Source organism: Bacillus rossius, chromosome 2 (genome assembly GCF_032445375.1).
Source record: "Bacillus rossius redtenbacheri isolate Brsri chromosome 2, Brsri_v3, whole genome shotgun sequence".
Classification (NCBI taxonomy): Eukaryota; Metazoa; Arthropoda; class Insecta; order Phasmatodea; family Bacillidae; genus Bacillus; species Bacillus rossius.
Window position 1 is genome coordinate 74,593,968 of NC_086331.1, and position 19,911 is coordinate 74,613,878.

The 19,911-nt window shown below is 38.6% G+C and overlaps 1 protein-coding gene across 2 annotated transcripts in view; it reads right to left on the reverse strand.

The window, feature by feature from the left end:
- The window catches only part of LOC134529379 (tyrosine-protein phosphatase 99A-like), a 242,332-nt gene that overhangs the window by 79,058 nt on the left and 143,363 nt on the right, over positions 1–19,911 (reverse strand). For both annotated transcript variants that reach the window (XM_063363375.1, XM_063363376.1), the window contains one exon: positions 7,494–7,762. In XM_063363375.1, coding sequence (XP_063219445.1) covers positions 7,494–7,762 — 269 coding nt within the window. The remainder of the gene's footprint in view (positions 1–7,493; positions 7,763–19,911) is intronic.

Consider the following 19,911-nt stretch of genomic DNA (forward strand, 5'->3'; position numbering starts at 1 on the left):
GCAGCTTAAGGATTTTTCTGTTCATTCACTGGTACATCACTTTGAGGATCATCACACTCAAGCCTAGAGTCTATTTTCACAAACCTTTACTTTCTGAAATAGTTGACCAAGATTTTTGCTCCACAATTCCCACGATACAGAAGTCAAGTTCACTGCTTTGTGATGGACTTTGTGATCCAAAATTCATAGCAGTATTTAACAGAATCATAGCACAGTGTAACTTATCTTAAACGACACTTCTGAAAAATGAAACTTTTTAAAATCACAGGCAGAATGACATGAATAACCTCTACCTATTGTCTAGTATGTATCGATTTTTATTTGAGATTCTGTATTATTGTAACAGTTTGGCAAGCTTGTTTGCAAGTGTTTATATTGGCTATACAGGTCTCAGGATTGCAAGCAGTTCAGATGAATCTTCTCCTACCTTCCTCATGAAATAAAATCGTGGTTCGATGAAGGAACGATGTAAAGTTTTTTGAACATAGCGAGGAAGGAACAAATGTGCAGCCTCATCCCTTCACACTACACCGTGTTATCAGCAGTCTCATTGATCATGTTTGGTGGAGAGCTTCCGTCAGTAAACACCAGCCATTCAAAATGGTGTCAGTGAAGCAGTCAAGACACAGATTATATAGTGTTTCACCTAGACTTTTTTCAGAGCTTAATTCACATAGATACGTACACATAAGGAGATTGTAGTTGTTTAAGATAGTGTTTATAGTTGTCGTTGGTATTTCTAATGCCTTAGCAGTCATAACTCTTTTTTGTTAGTAAATTTATCAGGACACATTATAAACAGTAATTTCTTTGCAAATGAAGAAGCCCATTACTTTTTATTCTAGTCAGGCCCACTAGAACATAAAATTTACATTAACCTCAAATTTAACACAAAAAATAACATTATAGCCACTAAAAGACGATTGTGGGGTGTAGGTAGGAATAAAGTTGCAATTAAAGTAAGCTTTTACCTTGTACTTCAGATAAATTAAAATTTTCCTCTACAGTAGTAGGTCTCAAAATTAAATTTTCATCTTGCAGCAGAGTGAAACATACATTAACAACATAGTTACTGAGAATAAATAAAATATTATAACATATTTTTTTAATGTTAATCATAGTCATATAGATAGGTCTGGCAACTTCCTAACCTTTGCCTTGGCATCTAGCTGGCTTAGTGAGAGCGTGGTGCAGTGGTCAAACACATGGCCTGGCAATCCGCCAGCTCCAGTTCAATACCCACTGGTACTTTTTTTTTACATTTCATTTCTTTTTATTTCTCACAATATGAAACTATTAATTACAGAAATTAAATATATTCAAATATTAAATGTATAAATTTAAAATATATTCCATTTAGTAATAGTTAATGTAAATTAGTTAACATATTTAAACAAGAATTGTTTTAAATGATACAGATTTGAATTGTATTTACTGTAGATCATGGTTTGTGATTTGATTCAAACCTAACACAATTATGTAATTTAACTGTTTAAACATATAAAATTCTGTGATTACTAGTTTAAAATTGTAAGAAATAAAAAAAACGTGGGTTCAAACCCGAGCCGGCAGATTGCCAGGCCATGCACTTGACCACTGCATCGTGCCCCTTGACTTGACAATATTTTAAAACATATTCCTGAAATATCACTTCTACTTAACTAACAAATTTGGAAAATATTTAAACCATTGGTACAGATTAGGGTATTTACCAAGCATCCAAGTGAATTAAAAAATAATCTAGGAAAAAATTTCAAAAATTGAGATGGAATTAGTAATAATATATTTTATACTAAACTCTCATTTATCACAATATTCATGATGGGTTCAACTACTACTAGCGCCGTTAGTTTGCAGGCCGCCGTAAGCTTTACTAAGCTAATGGAGAATGAAGGTAAGTTGCCAGACCTATCTGAATGACCGTGATGTTAATAATAGCCATCTATACATGAATGTTAAAAATATTTCTAAAATAAATTGTTTATGAGCAAACATTAAAAACAAACAAATACAATTAAAGCTCCAACACCTGCCATATCTTAAAAAGGACCCACTATTACTTTTAACAATATTTTCCTGTCTCTAAGGCTTTAAACTTGAATAACATAATCACAAATTTTCAACTGCACACTTGACTACGTCAAATGGAAAAGGAGCACCTTTTGTTACAGTCTGAAACAGTCTTCATAAAAAGGATAATTAAAAATTAACATTAATTCTGAATGGTAAGCACGGTATACTGATCCCAGTACTACCCTCTTGAGGTAAGACTAAAAGAAACTTTATGATGCCAACATTTTAAGTTTTCCAGTTCGAGAATTATAACCATCTTGTGGCAATTTTCACAAGAGTAATTTAATATAACATTACTTGCAGTCTTGCAGGGCATTAAGGGCTCCACCTACCCGAGCGCACATACGGTGTGCAGAGCTTCAGGAAAAACAACGCAATGTCAAAACTACTCAAGGTATCCGAGTGGGGCCAGCTTACGAAAAGCATTTAAGAGTTCGCTGAGGACCGAAAAGTACTTTTGATTTCGAATTAACTTTTTGAACTGTATTTTAAGAAAAGAGTTAAAATGGCTAAAATGCATCTTTTCAGAGTAGATTTTAGGCTAAAACAAGCGGTATAGATTCTTGAGAGCACTTAAAGGACTTGCATTACACTTGTATCATCATTTATCTGGCATATAATTTTACGGTCACCGCTCAAATTTCACAGTTATTCTGAGACGACGAGAAGACTGCGCGCCAGTTCAGAGCCTTGCGCTTAGAGGCGACACAGCGCTAGAAGTAGCGGCGAGTGTCGCTCTTTTCATTCCGCCTCACTAACACACATACACCCCTGACGAGGCGGGCCCCTTAAATAGGGGTAAATCACTTACTTGGTTGGATGACTAGCTGGTCAGGACGTGCAGGAGACTGACATTATACATCATACATCATGATCGTCAGGAGCAGACGATTGCAGCAGACAAAACACGGTGAAGATGGGGAGGGGAGGTGTGGTGGCCAAAAAGTGTACCATAATTTCTCCCATGCACATGTTTAGTATACGATAATTTTTCCACAAACCTGTTTGACACATCATAATTCTGGTATTCCATAAACAGAAACGGAGTCAGACCCCTCGCTCACCCTACTAAGGCTACCTTACCATTTGTATAGATGACTTTGTTCAGCATCAGGTCATCAGACTCTGATTAGCGTGCGACACATATGACCAATGTAATAAAGTTGAGAACAAAGATTCATTGTAATTTTACACAGTTTCTTCAGGTTCCTTGAAACCCACACTGCGTACCATTGCTGTAGTTCACTCACTCATTATATTAATATATCTTCCCCACAACAAAGTGCAAAATTAAAAATTCAAATTTCCCACATAACATGGCTTCCGGCAACAGACCGGCCATGCTCGCTCGAGCTACCCTGAGCACTATGCAGCGTAGCAGTCCTAGTGCTGCACTGCACTGATGACATTCTTCACCTGAGTCAAAAGGTGCACTTACTAAAAGGAAAATAAAACATCTATATAGTGAAATGTCTTTATCAATACTGTCTTAACTCTAATTATTAAGTACAAACCATTTTAATTAGATAAATATAATCATATCCTTAAACAGTTATTGAAACAATACCCATATGTCTTGCTGTGAGAGACCCAGGCCCTCACACCAATGGTAATACATTATCACCTATTGATTCTATACAAACCTTATATTTGTGCAGAAATGCAAGAGTGCAAGTGAGATAGAGTAAATGACAGCCAATTCGTCTCTTAAGAGTACATGGTGTAGTAACATACGAGAGACATGAAGAAAATAAATACAAATGCCATGTGCATTTCTATCTCGTAAACACTATAAGTTTTGAAACAATTGGCAACGGACCCATCATCGTTGAAGACGTCGGGCACGCATAAACTTCCTTCCCTTCTCCTCATTCCTACCTCTTCTTCTCCTCAACGTCCTTCCTGGCTTCTGCCTGGGTGCTTTCAAAGAGGCGCTGCGCTTAGCGCTTATAGTGCTGCAAGCTAGGCATTTCTGTCTCAATTGTGGTATTATTTTGCGAAACTTAAATAACTAGGTTTTATCTGACTTCAGAGGGAGTGACGTCACAGCATGGCCGGTGAGTAAGTATCGTTTGTCTGTGAGTCATCATGGTGCATGATGGCTGTACCTGCTAATGCAGTCTTTAATGGCTGTATAAATAATTAAACTCTAGTTAGTTTTCTTTTCGGCTTCCGCCTTCTAAATGTTAATTGTTTCTAAGCTTTGTGCGCATTTATATTTTTTTCTACTTGTTTGAATTTTTTTTTAAATTGGACTTGATGAACGAGTGTAAGGTCCATGCTGAGGAAGTACACATCCCAGTTGATAAATATTATGGGATGGTTAGTTCCCCGTGCCTTTGCTGCCTTTTATTAGGTCTTTTCTGTATCATCCCCATTACGTTTTGTCAGTCATGGACTTGGCTTCGGCAGTAGCTTTAATGTCTTTAGCTCTTGGATATCCCGCGGGCTTTTCCTATTTGAAGTACTTTTTACTGGGATGCTGTGACGTCTTCGCTTCACATATTGTGTTTTAGTGGTTTGCTCTCCCTGGGCCCCAGAGATCACATAATCATACTTAGTAGTATTGTTCTTCGTAACTATTTATTATTTTAAAATTGTAAACTCTTTGTATGTTGGGGGAAATGTTTTATGGGGAATTTCACTTATCATTGATCTGCATCATCATCTGCATCAATTTGTACATGTTTAATTTTGATTTATTCGGCACCCATTATGGCTGCGTTGTTTGGTTATTCGCCGTTGCCTTTTGTTTCAGTTGGTCCACCTCCTGTGCCTGCCCTTCCTGAGACATCGCGCCAGAAGCCTGAAGAGATGACTGCTTCATTGTTACTGCTGGCCGACGTTGTGTGGAAAGCCATCTCGTCTGATGCTGCAGACTCGCCCCCGCCCGACCATCCTGCTAATGGGTTTTCACCGTGATGATTTGCAGTTCCTGGGCAACTTGTCGCCTGAGGGAAATGTCCTTCATGGTGGATGAACCACGGCGATCTCATGTGTGGCCACCGACTCAGTGGCAGAGACCACCTCGTGAGCTGACTGCCTCTGTGGCTACCCTCGCCCAAAACACCACTACCCTCCATATGCGCTCTCTGTGCTGACCCCTCGTCGACCTTACTGCTACCTATACCCGGCAGCCGTGTGTGATCTGACTGCTGCTCCTGACGGCCAGGCTGCACCCAAGGGGTTACTGCCTACGCCCCGCGACTGCTGCTGTTCCGATTGCTAATCCTGACGAACAAACTGTTATGAGGCCGTATCTTAATGCGGCTGGTTGCACTTGAACGCAACTCTCCTGCCCACCCCAGTGGCAGTTGAGAGACTGCGACGGCGTGGATCCCGTTGAATTTCTGTTCCGGTACACCATCATCTGCATGCCTGCCTTGGCTTTGGTGGCTTGGCCTCTGTTAACCTGCTGCTTGCATGACAGTAATGCCAAGTGAACAGCCAAGCCCCCCCTGGGGTTCGACTTGTCGCTGTTACCTGAGCTCCTGCTTCGGCAAATGAGAAAACATCTAGAATTCGTTGAGAGACTGTTCCGGCCGTATATTTGCTGATTTTAGTTCCTGTTTTAGTTTCCAAACCACAAACACATGAGAACACTATCTTCATCTTTGGCGCTTAGGATTTAATTGTAACTTGTTTGTGTACTGTTAGAGCATCACCCTTGTATTCTGACACTGTGACTGATGGTCTTCTGAACTTACTTTGAGATCCTGGAAGGGACGTTCAAGGGAGCGGGAGTTGCTAAGGACCCATCATTGCTGAACATGTCAGTCACACGTCAAACTCCTTCCCCTCCTTCTTCCACACTCCTCCTCCTCAACGTCCTTCCCCGCTTCTGCCTTGGCGCTTGCGCAAAGGCACCACCCTTTTGAGTACTAGGTCTCTCTGTCTGTTGTGGTGTGATTTTGCGACAATTAAAATACTTGGACTTATACTACTTTAGCGGGAGCGACATCACAGCATGGTCAGATAGTAAGTACCATTCGGAGGTAGCGGTCACGGTGCATGATGGCTGTACCTGGGCCCTCGAGGTTGCATAATTGTCCTTGGAAGTATTCTTCTTTCTAATTATATAGCATTTTTAAATTGTAAATTTTTTGTATGTTGGGTCAAAAATTTTTGTGGGGTCTTCCATTTATAGCTGAACCGCATCACGCATACAATTTGCGCGTGTATAATTTTGATAATTTTGTGGCCCACTTTGCTCGTGTAATTTAATATTTTAACCTTTTAATTGTGGTTAACTGTAATTAAAATATCTTGCTATCTACTCTTTATTTTCTAAATATTTTTTGTGGATCTAAGGGCGCATACGGTTGTTGCGTGGCATGATGTACAAGTGTCCTTTTCGTACTAGCATTCGTAATAAAAGATCGTTTGATGATATATTTTTAGATATTACATTTTACTTTGTTTTCTTAATTAATGAAGATCCTTGTGCCTCCATTATTTGGAAGCCATTTATTAATGTAAATAGCAAGGACTCATTGTCCTAACTTTTCTTTGAGCATTAAAATCATTAATCATTTGTAGTGCTGTACTTGGCTCGAGCGCGATTGTAAATTTAACTTATGTATGCTCATACATACATGGTTTCTTATCTTTAAGAGTCTATATTACATTGTATACTGCTTTTTTTTTTCCTATTCAGACATTTTCTTAGCTAAGTGGTCATTGTTATTTTTGTGGAATAAACATACAAACTATATGTAAACAGTTCGTTACCGGCTAATCTCTTTATCGATTCCCTTTGTTTTGCCCAAACCCACCTGCCTCTCTCACTCCCTTTAAATCAGATCAGGACCCCGCCTCTTGTCCTTATTTTCATTTCCAATATTACAAAATTTACACATGTTTTTCCAGGCAGTTTATCCAAGCTTCAAACATCAAATATAGTAAATTATCAATGCATTATGTTCAGTACAGTGGGAATTTGGATTTAGGCATAAAATGGCCATATTTTGTATATAATATTAACCAAAACGTGCTAGTCTGTAAAATGTTACAGTTTCTTTGAGAAACATCATATTTTTCTTGTACATAGTACACTATTTCATCAAGTGCTGCTTATTTTCCAAAATGGCAATCATGTTTTAATTGATATTTAAATAAATTTTACTTTATTTGTGTAGTTTTAAAATATAATTTAAAGGAGCCATATAGAAAATAATTTTAAAAATTCGTTCAACAAATATTTGTCATAATATTTTAAAACTTTTTATTCAGAATCTTTTTTATAGCATTTGTACTTGTAATTCAGACTTAACCCTTTGTATAGGCTGAGTCTACCTTCATGAAAAATTAAGCAGTACCAATGTGAAGACAAACCTTAGTGGTATGTAATGTGTGTGCACTTAATGTACACCCATACTACATTTATATATACAGTTACACATAAACAAACAAAAACTTACATGCAAGGATGTTCAAATATCTGTTTTTCTGTTTATTTTCTGGATGCTGCGAGTGCTCTGAACTGTAGTCATAGATCGATGCTGCTTGGATTGCCTCGTATTCTTTACTGAAGCCAATATCCCCATCAGCATGCAACTCTGCCACGTGCTTTGAAAATAGATGAATGGGAATGGATGACTTGGGATCGGTGCTATCCATCCAATCAAAGTTTGCAGGCAAAGATCGCGGGGGATCATCCAGATAGTAATATGCAGCTTGGAAGCACTTCCTGACAAAAAAAAAAAAAAAACACAGTTAATTAGAAAATTATTTTGCAAAAATGAAACATAATCTTGTGTAAAGGTTAAAAAAATGTAATAAATTACAAATAATTCATAAACATAAATAAGCATGGATACTTTGACAGTAATTATTTAATGAAGCAAAAATCATTATTAAAAAGTGACAAAAAAAAACACACGTGACTATTCACGATCAGCCCTTTGCTAGTTCACCTGACACAAATTGAAGATTGTTAATAATAAAAAAAAAAAACCATCCAACCACAAAAGTGATAATTTTCATGCTGTATAATACTCAAGGTTATACTAACCAAACTTTGGAAAAAATTGTATTAATGATAAAACCAATGTTGCTGTTTATGAATAAACTGGTGGAAATATGAAGCTAAACTGGGGTAATGGCACCAACTGAGCCAGTCTAAAGCAGCTGTGACTGGAATTTTTTTTACTCAAGTTGAAAATTTCTCGAGCTTGTAAGTTTCAAAGACTATTTTCGGGACACTTTTATTTGGTTTAAAAAATATTTGACACGTGGTAGCCAATATTAAATAATGCGGCCTTATTTTGATTAGTAGGCCTATAGTTAAAAATTAATGTTGAACTTCTCAATAAAAATTTCCAAGTAACAACATATTATGCACAAAGGAATTTTGCATCCATATTGAAATATCCAAATAGGGTAATTCCATTAGTCTCAGTAAAGCAACATACATCACTATTGTGGCAGTATGACCCCATGAAAATGTATGTTGTTAAAACCAAAGGAGAGAAAAATGAAAAGGCAAATATTAAATAACAATTCAACAAAAATTGTCATAAAAAGTTGCAGACAAAAGTTCTAAGAACTAAACAACTTGCAATCAATGAATTAATTAGACATTGTAGAAGCAGTTCATCCTAAAAAAAATTTAACATAATAATTGAAAGGGGAAAAACTGGGGTGAAGCAAACTTGCGGACAAGAGGCAGTACACTGGGAGTGCATAGGTGTCTGCCACAGCGTCACCTAAAAGGTGGAATTTAAATCTCATTATAGAATAGAGCCCTATGAAGGAGCAGTAACAGAATACCCAGGTGAGAGTAGCAAGAATACCCAGGTGAGAGTAGCAAGAATACCCAAGAAAACTCTTCCACAAACTGCAACGTCCATCACGTTCTCATAACGCAAAAATTTAGGTTACACCCCACCATTTTGAGAAAATATTTTTTAAAATGTGAAAATATAATTTACTATGTGAACTGTACTTTAAGTTAGACACTCTAGGGCAGTGTACATCAAGACAGGGAAAGCAGCCAAGTAATGGATCCCATCCTGTCTCGGAAACGATAAATCACCAACAAGCACTGAGCCAGTGGCAATAATTTCATAATCTCCTGCCCATTTTATTCTTTCAAGCCTGTTATCATTCCTCCTCCATTTTAAAATCTTATTTTTAAAATACCAAATAAAATTAATAGTTTAAATACCCTTCCACTATATTAGCATCAACTATGACATCTTTAGTTAGTTTAAAAAAAATGCTTAAGAACTACATGTGGTCTTTCAGGTATAGCTTCATTCACTGGTTCTTCATTTAACACTGACATAAATTCATATGTTAGTACAATAGTTTTGGTGCAGTGTTTGGAGCAACATTTAGCAGAACATGAATAACTAGTGGTGCACCAGCTAGCTAAAATCGAGCAGGCTACCGAACAGCAAGTAGCAGTTGTAACTGAAGAATGCCGACGAATGATCAAGGAAGCTACAGCTGCTACGAAATAGAGGAGTTCTTCTTGGGAAGTGAAGGTGGAAAGTGCTGCACACAGCCACCCAAAATTCAAGCCACCTACTCTTGATGCACAATCGTAGTGGGTGGTCTACAAGCGACAGTTTGAGGCAGCTGCTGAAGTGAAAGGCTGGGGCAAAGATGAGAAGGCTACAGCTCTTGTACTGGCCCTGCAAAAATCTCTGTTCGAGCTGCTTCAGACCATACAAATTCTGGAGAAGAAGGACTATGCTGTACAAGTGAACGCTCTTGAGCTAAGGTATGGCGACTGACACATGGGCGAGGTGTACAAAGCGGCCCTCAAGATACGTCAGCAGCAATCCTCGGAAACATTCCACGAATTCTTAGCTGACATTGAGAAACTTGCGCACCTCACCTATCCAAAAGCACCAATAGAGTTCCGCCAGCAGCTAGCCACCAGTGCGTTTATTAACGGGCTCAGAGATGCGGAGGTTTAGCAAACTCTTTGTTTGGCTCGGTACCAAAAGAGCTGCGATGTATTCGTCCACACCTTGGAAATCGAAGCAGCAGGCAGTGCTTCAAGAAACACAAGCATCAGGACAAGGAGAGCTGGCGTGGAGCCTTACAATTAAGCAAATGCCAGAAACACCACTAATAAAGGAGATATTATCAGGGCATCAAAGAAATTACTGAATGACACTCCAGGTACCCAGATCAGAAGAGTGGGATGACGACCGCAATGCTTCGTCTGCAAAGAAATAGGACACATTTAGTAGGACTGCCAGAGATGCAGGGAGACATTGCAGCAGGAAGAACAACAGGGAAATGAGCAGTGGCTGGTGTGAGGGGACACATGCCAACTCTATGGGAAATGGTATCTTCTAGGGTTTTTCCTGTGTACTAACTTTGTAGAGGCCATGACAATTTGTTACTTAGTAGATGGATCAATGGCAGACAGTGTTTACTTACTGTTGATATGGATGCATTGGTATCTATAGTCCGCACAGACATTGTAAGTAGGGAAAAGTTGAAGACAAAACCTATCCCATACAGACTTAAAATAGCCACTGGAGACACTTCACCTGTGCATGGACAGCTGAATTTGGAGGTAAGGATTGGAACTCGGACATTATAAAAGACCTTTCTTGTTGCTGATATCAATGATAAGGTAATTATATGTATTTGTTACTGATATGGAAGGACAGGTAATGCGTATAAGAGGTAGCTTTGTTTACCCCTGACCGATTGGAAGTTCCTGTAAATCAAGTAGTTGTAAGCAAATCTGTTTCAATCCCACAAAACCATGAGTAGATAATAGCAACTAGGGTAATGGGAGACCCTTGGAGCAACATAAGCTACCTGATTGAGCCAGATATGACATTAGGATCAGGAAGCATTGCAAAGGTTGGTGAGGTTGTACCACTCAAGGTGGCCAACCTCAATTCACGAACAAGGGTACTGAAACAGGGAGACCCAAAAGATAGCTGTGAATTAGTCTCTTGGGTAGGCCAGTGTGAGTCTTCTTCACCTATTAACTATACAGAGCAGCCACTGAACCCAAATCTAGCATAGGTATTAAGGTAATGACAGACAGATTAAGAATTAGAATAAGTTACTGCTTTTCTGGTAAGCAGGATGTATTTTCCCTAAGGGATACTGACCTTGGGAGAACAAGACAGGTGATGTGGAACCAATTCGACAAGCACCACGGCGGCTGCATCTAGCAAAACAGGATGAAGCAGAGAAGATGATTGCAGGTATGATGGAGGGTGGTGTAATATAACCATCAGCTAGCTCTTGGGTTCCCCAAGTCATTTTTGTAGTGAAGAAAATGGTTAACTGAGGTTCTGTGTGGACTACTGAAAGCTGAATGACATCACCAAGAAGGACAGCTATCCCCTCCGACGTATCGATGACACACTTGATACACACTCTCTGGCACCCGATGGTTCTCTACATTGGACCATAATAGTGGTTACTGGCAAGTGGAGCTGCACCCCAAGGATAAAGAGAAGACTGCTTTCTCAACCGGGAGTGGGCTGTTTCAGTTCACTTTGTTACCATTCGGGTTATGTATTGCTTCTAAAAGGATTGAGAAATAAATGGAACCTGTGCTGTACTGCTTGACTTTGAAAACATGCCTAGTATACCTGGATGACATTATTGTGGTCGGAAATACAGTAAAGGAACTTTTGTGAAATCTCCAGGATGTATTCAGTAGGCTTCGCCATGCACAACGTAAGTTAAATCCTAAGAAATGCTTCTTGTTCCAGCATAAGGTAACATTTCTGGGACATACTATATCGCAGGATTGAGTGAGAACAGTTCCTGAGAAGATGAAATCTGTTAAGGAGAGGCCTCAACCTAAAATTAGCATGATGTAAGAAGTTTTTTGAGACTCTGCGCCTACTATAGGCGGTTTATGCCTGGGTTCTTACAGTTTCAAAACCAATGCATCAGCTGACCAAGAACAAGAGAAAATTTCTATGGACTTCAGCATGTGAAACTACCCTTCAGGGCCTCAAGGAATACCTGTGTACTAGCTCCATACTTGCTTACCCCCGTCAACATGGAGAGTATACCTTCGACACAGATGCAAGCAGAGATGAGTTAGGTGCTGTGCTTTCCCAGGTTCAAGATGGAAATGAACGAGTAATAGCATACTACAGCAAAGTTTTGTCAAATCCTGACTGCAACTATTGTGTCACTAGAAGAGAACTCCTGGCTGTAGAGAAAACTCTGCACATTTCCACAAATATTTATATGAAAGAAAATTCCTTTTATGCACTGACCATGCCACACTTAAGTGGCTGTTACAGTTGAGGAATCCAGAGGAGCAACTTGCTCGGTGGATTTGATGTATACAGCAATATGATTGTCGGATAGAACAGAGGAGAGGCCGAAACCACAGCAATGCTAATGCTCTCTCCTGAATACCTTGCAAGGTTGGTGCAACCATTGCAAAAGGGCAGAGAAAAATGAGAGAATCAAAGACATTCGACGAACAACCATAACTAACGGTGAGGATAAAGGGATAATGCCTGCTTGGAAGCAGCACAGCAACAAGATCCTGACATGTGATCCATTATAAGCCGGCTAGAGAACGATAAGGCACGTCCATCATGCCATGATATATCCAGTAACTTAAAGAGTTACTGGGCACAGTGGAAAACCTTAAGGACAATAAATGGGCTGCTAATGATGGCATGGGAGAGTCCAAATTGAAAAGTAGTTACTATGCAACTACTCCTTCCAAAGAGTCTAGTGGCAGAGGTGTTGAAAGAAATCCATGAAGATAGCTCTGGTGGTCATTTAGGGGTGAACAAACTCTAGCCAAGATTAGTCAACGCTCCTATTTGTTGAGGTGTTGCCAGGATGTGCAAGCTTAGTGTAGGCAATGCAAAGTATGCTTGGCTAGAAAAAGGCTACAACACCGGAGTCGTTAGAAAATGAAACCATACAATGTTGGGGCCCCCTTTGAGAAGATAGCCATCAACATCGCCGGACCATTTCCCTAGACTCAAGTGGTAACTGATATATTCTGGTAGCAATGGATCACTTCAGTACTTGGCCAGAGTCTTATGCACTTCCTAACCAAGAAGCCATTACCATTGCAGATGAACTAGTCAACAACTTCACTTGTAGATTTGGGGTAACAATGGAGCTCCACTAAAACCACGGCCGCTATTTCAAGTCAACAGTGTTTAAGGAGGTGTGTCAGTTACTGGGAATAAATAAAAACAGGACTACAGCCCTACATCCTCAGGTTCAACAGAACTCTGAAGGAACACCTTGTCAAGGTTGTGACCGACCATCAACAGGATTAGGATCAACATATCCAGTTATGTCACAAAGGCATAAAGTCATAAAGGCCTGCCATCCATGACTTCACTGGACAGACCCCTGCGAGTATGACATAAAGTTCAGCTGTCCTCTCCAAGGGCCAACCAGCACCACTGTGTCAATTGTCTGGAGTAGTGTATGGCATTCATACACGATCAAAGCTCCTAAGAACCACTGATAAGCGACAAGCCATATGAAGACTAGATGTAAATTGAAGGCTAAGTGAACTGGTTATCAGGAAGGCGATTTGGTGTGGCTTTACAACCCGCAGCATGGGAAGGCCACATGAAGTATTGAAACAACTAAATGATGTGGTCTACAGCATCCATAGGGGAAAGAGGAGATGAATGAAAGTAATACATTTAGACCGATTGAGAGAATATGCCGGAAGAGAAGTGGTTTTCGAGACGAAAAGGTTTAAGGAGGGGGCTGTGTTACATACGTGGGAGGCAAGGGCGCGATGCACGCCAATACCTAAGCGCCCTGGCGGCACCGCACGGCCACTGACGTCACATACACATACCTTTGGGGATTAGGGCATTCCGGCCTCCCCAACACTTGCCCCCTCCTTCCTTGGTGCTGTCATATATCCCTTAGCGGCCTAGGAATCCCGCTGGCTTACTGACACCACCGCGTGGAGTGGCCGCTGTTCTGGATGCTAGGAGCATCGGGGCAGCCCAGGATGATGTGACATGACACAACCACTCCAGTCTGATCCAGAAAGACAGCCAGCGGGTTTAAAAGTGGCGACGCCGGCCTCCGTGGGAGTTCCAACAGGTGAGTTGAGTGGAGTGCGAGTTCGGCAAGCGGAGCAGATGCGGAGCGATAGGACAGTGCGCGTGTGACTGAGTGGCGCGAGACTGTGTCTGTTGACAGATGCGACGTAAGGGGCGAACCACTGTTGAGACTAGCTGCAGTGAGGAGTGTGAAGTGTGGACTTAACAGATACTTAATAATTTGTAAACAGACATTAAACGTGGTGATTTTAATTAGTAATGTAAATAGTGTTAGCAAATAAAACTGTATAAAATTAATTGGGCTATCCTTAAGAAATTAGTTTCCCCACTCATAACAATATTCTTCTACCACAATATGAAATTAAGTTATTCAACCTCAGAAATTGTGGTTATAAATTGACATTAATAACTTAATTATTGCTTGCACAGATTCTAAAAATACCTGGTATGTAGCATTTCTCTTCCCTAGTTAAGTTTTATCCCCGTAGCTCTTTTGAATTTGTTGTATGGTACTATAAAATGTCATGCAAGAAAATAAGATAGTAATAGTAATAATAATAATAAACAAGGTGATATTTTTACCACTCATAGATATGACTTAATAAATATCTGGTTATCAAAATTTGTATCGACACACAAAATGCAAGAGAGCTATAGTCATAAATATACAAGAATAGTCGTTAGTAATGATAAATTGATGAAATAACTAACATGGCATGTGAAAATGAGCCTCAAAAAATACCTTTCCAGTTTCTGTATACGTAATTTAAAACTTTTTAAAAACGTACTGCAATTAGTAATGACACCTAAATTTCATAAAAGGTTTTAAGAACTTATAATTTTTTTTGTGTTTTCTGTTATTGGATAGTAGACTTGTCTGTATTGGGATGTGAAACCAAAAGGAGATAGCTAGAAATGGGTTAACTGAGTCATTTACTACTACACAAAGAGAAAGAATTGTCCCTCAGGCAGTAATTAATTAACCCGTTCCCTGATTATCCCGAGTTAAATCGGGCTATTAATAGTAATAAAAATATATTATCCCGAGTTAACTCGGTCTTTAAGTGGTTTTCGGGTTGAAAATTTACTAACCCGAATAAACCCGTATATTTACTGTATAAATACTACGCAATGCTCCACTAAGATTTTACTGCCTACCGAGCCAGCGAGGCTGGCTTGTTTTGCTTCCGCAAGTAGTCACTAGATTGTGCTGCTTGTATTATCTGCTATTCTTTCATGTATTGCGTGTTGCCTTCTGCGCCGTGTCGATTGCACGCGTTTTTGACAAATTGCATTTTGTTTTCTGCTCAGTTTACATATTGTAAGTGAATACCCATAATTGTAAAAATTGAGATCATCATAATTACGTGTTTCTTTTATTATTTATTTATTTATTATAAGTGACTAAAATATATGTTTTTACTGAAAGTTAATTTTTTTATAACTCAATGTAAATAAACTAAAGTTTTGACAGATCTTACATCCTAAAATGGATAGTGATGATAGTAATTGCAGTGATAGTGAAATAGTAAGTATCGATGGCGATGTTGAAGAATCTGGTAGTGAATCATCATGTTCAGAAGGTGAGTGCAGTTCAGACTCCGACAGTTCTGTTGACTGGTCGGCTTTGCGACAGTTGTGCGAGATGGACAAAACACAACAGCCTCGTCCTCCACCACCACCAATCCTTTCAAAGGTATTCCAATAATGAATTTCCAGCTACCAGGAGATGAAAGCGATGATTTGTTGGAGTATTTCAAGTTGCTTTTCGATGACAATTTACTCAAAATCATTGTTTCTGAAACAAACCGATTTGCAGAGCAAACTCAAGCCAAACAACCAGGTTCATCAAAACAGTTTCGTCCCACTACAAAAGAAGAAATTTTTGTTTTTTTGGCTGTGATAATATTACAGAGCATTGTGAGGTTGCCTGAACAACAGCTCTATTGGTGGAAAAATCCTTTGGTTTCCGTTCCAGTTTTTTCAAAAATACTGTCCTACCGTCGTTTTGTTGAACTGAAACAACATCTACATTTTTCTAACAACGAATCTTGCAATGATGAAATTCACCCCAACCCAAAAAATAAATAAAATTGGGAAGTGTATCAGAACCTAGAGAAGAAATTTTTTGGTCTCTACACACCCGAAAGAGACCTTACAATTGATAAAATCTTGCTGTTGTACAAGGGGAGACTAGGATGGGTTCAGTATATTCCAAATAAGCGTGCCAGATTTGGAATAAAAACTTTCATGTTATGCGAGTCGAAAAGCGGCTACGTGGTCTCTACCATCATATACACAGGGAAAGGTACTTCACTAAATGAAGAGTTCGAAGAACTTCCGATGTCATCTCAAGTTGTGATGACTCTCATGAAGCCCTTTTTAGACAAGTGATATTGTCTCACTACAGACAATTTTTATACATCACCACAACTTGCAGATATTCTGATTTCTCGCAACACTGACACTTATAAAAATGAACAGAAAATAAATGCCAGCCCAACTTAAAACAAAAAAACTGAAAAGGGGTGAAATTACAGCTTTTCAGAGAGAAAGAGTGATGGCTCTTCGATGGAAAGACAAAAAGGATGTCGTTCTTCTCAGCACCATCCACAATACAGATACGGTCGAAGTAAAAACTGCCTCTAAAACTGTAACAAAACCAAAGGTGGTAGTTGACTACAACAACACAATGGGAGGAGTTGATTTAGTTGATCAACATATGTCCACTTATCCATTTCCTAGGAAACGTGGAAAGAAATATTATAAGAAGATTTTTTTCCACCTAATGGAATTAGCATTGTGGAATTCCTATGTTATCTAATGCAAACAAGGTGGCAAAAAATCTCCGCTACAGTACAGAATGACAATTGTCCAGGATATATTTGAAAAATATCGCCCGTTTGTCACATCTCCATCTCAGGGACATCCAGGTACCACAGCACATTCTCTTCGTCTGACAGGAAGGCATTTTCCTGATCTGATACCAGCTACTGAGAAGAAAGCCAACCCAACAAGGCAATGTGCTATGTGCAGCAGAGTACGTGACTCAAATGGCAAGAAAATCAGCAAAGCCGTTACTTCTGTGCAGACTGCAACGTTCCTCTGTGTGTAGTGCCGTGTTTTCGTGTGTATCATACCTCACACAAGATAGAATGAACCACATGGTATAATGTGTTTTATTCCTTAGTGTTTGAAGTGAATAAGTCTACAAAGAATTAGTGACATATACAATTTTATGCGTGGAAATTTATGACACGAGTTAACTCGGGATAGTAACTATTGGAAAATAAAAAAAGCAATATTTATATGAAATTAATAAATAAATATATCAAACTTATGTGCAATGTCATAGGCAAATATAGTTATTTTTGAATATGCAATAAAAAAAATTGATGTTTTTGGATAAGCACTACTGATTTTATTTCTAAGGGAAGGGGTTAATAAATGTAACACTTAAGCAAATTGACTGTGAACATATAGCCATAGGCATATAATCAAATAAATGAATAATATTTGGGTCTCTATGATACTATAAATTGTTATAATGTTATTCTGACGAAAACTTGTAAATATATTGTTAAAAAAATTTTTACTTTTGATGCACAGTTTAAATTTTACACAAATCTCTTCCATAACAGAACAAATTCATACCAGAGGCAGTTTACTGAGTAACCTAAAAAATAAATCATATCACACTGTACAACTAACTTGTTCATACAATAACAAGAAAACAGAAACATATTTTACTCCATGAGCAAGTGATTTTCTAACTGTAGACCTAAATGTTTTATTTGGTATTTTAAGTGATCAGCATTAGTGAACTTTATAGAAGCACCTGGTAGCTGAAAATGCAACCACAGCTAATAAGAGAAAAATATGAAAAAAAATAAATAAATAAATAACTGGCAAAGAACAATAAAGGAAACTGATGCAATACCTACAGGGAAATAAAAAGGAGGATTGCTAGTACCAGGAATGCTGTACACTGTAACACTATGTGCTGTAACCCATTTATCTATAAAAAATAATTCTGCAGTTTGCAGGCAAAGCAAATAAACACATTAAATTATATTTTATCATCAATAAAGTTTGTCAGAGAAATAAAAGCCTAAATAGTAAGAACAGAAGGCAATGAATGTGAGATTGCGTTCTCGAGGTGTCTAAAATCTGTATTTATTTTATAACATAAATCTTTTATGGGGGCAACATTATTGTAAAACAAAAGCAGCTGTAGCAGAAGACAAAACCTATAAAAGAAAAAGATTTTTAAAAAGTGGGGTGGACATTAGAAGACGAGTTATCTCTTATTCTTTGTTTTGATGTGTCAGCCATGAAACTGGCAGTACAGCAGAATGAAAATGTAAAAATTTGAATATTATATTAGGCTACTAAGTTCTGTAAAATATTTTTTAGCTTCCTTTTCTTCCATGAACATGTGAGTACACATTACGGTACAAAATTTGTTTGTTTCATATGTGACATGTTTTACAAGTTGTGCATAAATTATCTACTTGCTAGAAAAATCCCAATTTAATTAGGAAGAGGCTCATAATAAACAATTCAAAAGAACAAGAAACAACACCCTTGGCTAACAATCTGTCACATTCAGTTCACTTCAAATAGTTATTTGTCACACCACTAGGTGAGAATATTGTTTTGTTAGGTGCGGTATGATTATTACGAGAAATTTCAGCCAAAAATTCATAAAAAAAAGTTGCTAATTTTGTGTAGGATTAATGTCTGGAAATGTACAAATTCCCTTGTATGGAAAAGTACAGCATTTGCTGCATCAATGAACTATTGTACAGAAGGGTTAAGTGTAAAGAGACAGCTGCATGTAAGCTGTACCAACAGTGCTTTCCACACCGCCGGACACCATCGCATGCCATCTTTGCCAGAGTTGATCTGAGGCTCTGGGAAACTTGTACAGCCATACTGTACATGGTTCTTGAACCATTGTGTGGAACACAATTTTCCATGGCATATTCACTTCATGGATAAAGCAAAATTCACCAGGAAAGGTGTGGGAAAGGTATGTCAAATTGGTACCACAGCCATGTGTGCATAGGAAAACTCGCATACTGTGCACCTTGTGGATTTCAGGAATGATACACCACCAATGTGTGGGCAGTGTTTCTGAACTGCTGTGTAATTGGCTCTAACCTTCTGCCATTTCACTTCATGGTTGGCACGTAAGTGATTTTTTTAACAGGATGTATTGCCCAAACTCTTGGAAGAGGTGCTACAAGATTTGGCATACCACAAGTGTGGTTTCAACACAATTGTGCGCCACCACACTTTGCATGTGGTGTCTGTGGTCACCGTGACAAATGATTCAGGAGATAGTGGATTAAACAACAGTGGATCGGCCACAATGGCACAATTGATTGACCTGCACGTTTTCTGGATTTGATGTTCATATTTTCCTGTGGGGCCACAGGTAGGGTCTTGTTTATGAGACCCCAGTGCAGTCCCAGGAGAATCTGCTTGTGCAAAGTTATGGCAGCGTGGATGTTCAACTACTAGGCCTTTGCAAGAAAGTGTACTGAAACACGGTACACAGGTAAAATGTTTGTTTCGAAGTGGAGTCATGTGAAATATAAAGTTCTTGTAAATAGATACAGAATCATTGCTACAACAACGCACATACTCCGCTCCCAGAATGTTCTCTACTTAGTTACACCCTTTCCCTTACAATCCCATGCTGTGTGTAATAAGAAACCCATAAAAATTTCATTGACGCACAAGATTATTTCACTGGTAAAAAACCTGTTCACTACATTTCATAAAATTAAAATACACTGTATGTAATCCAAATCCAAGA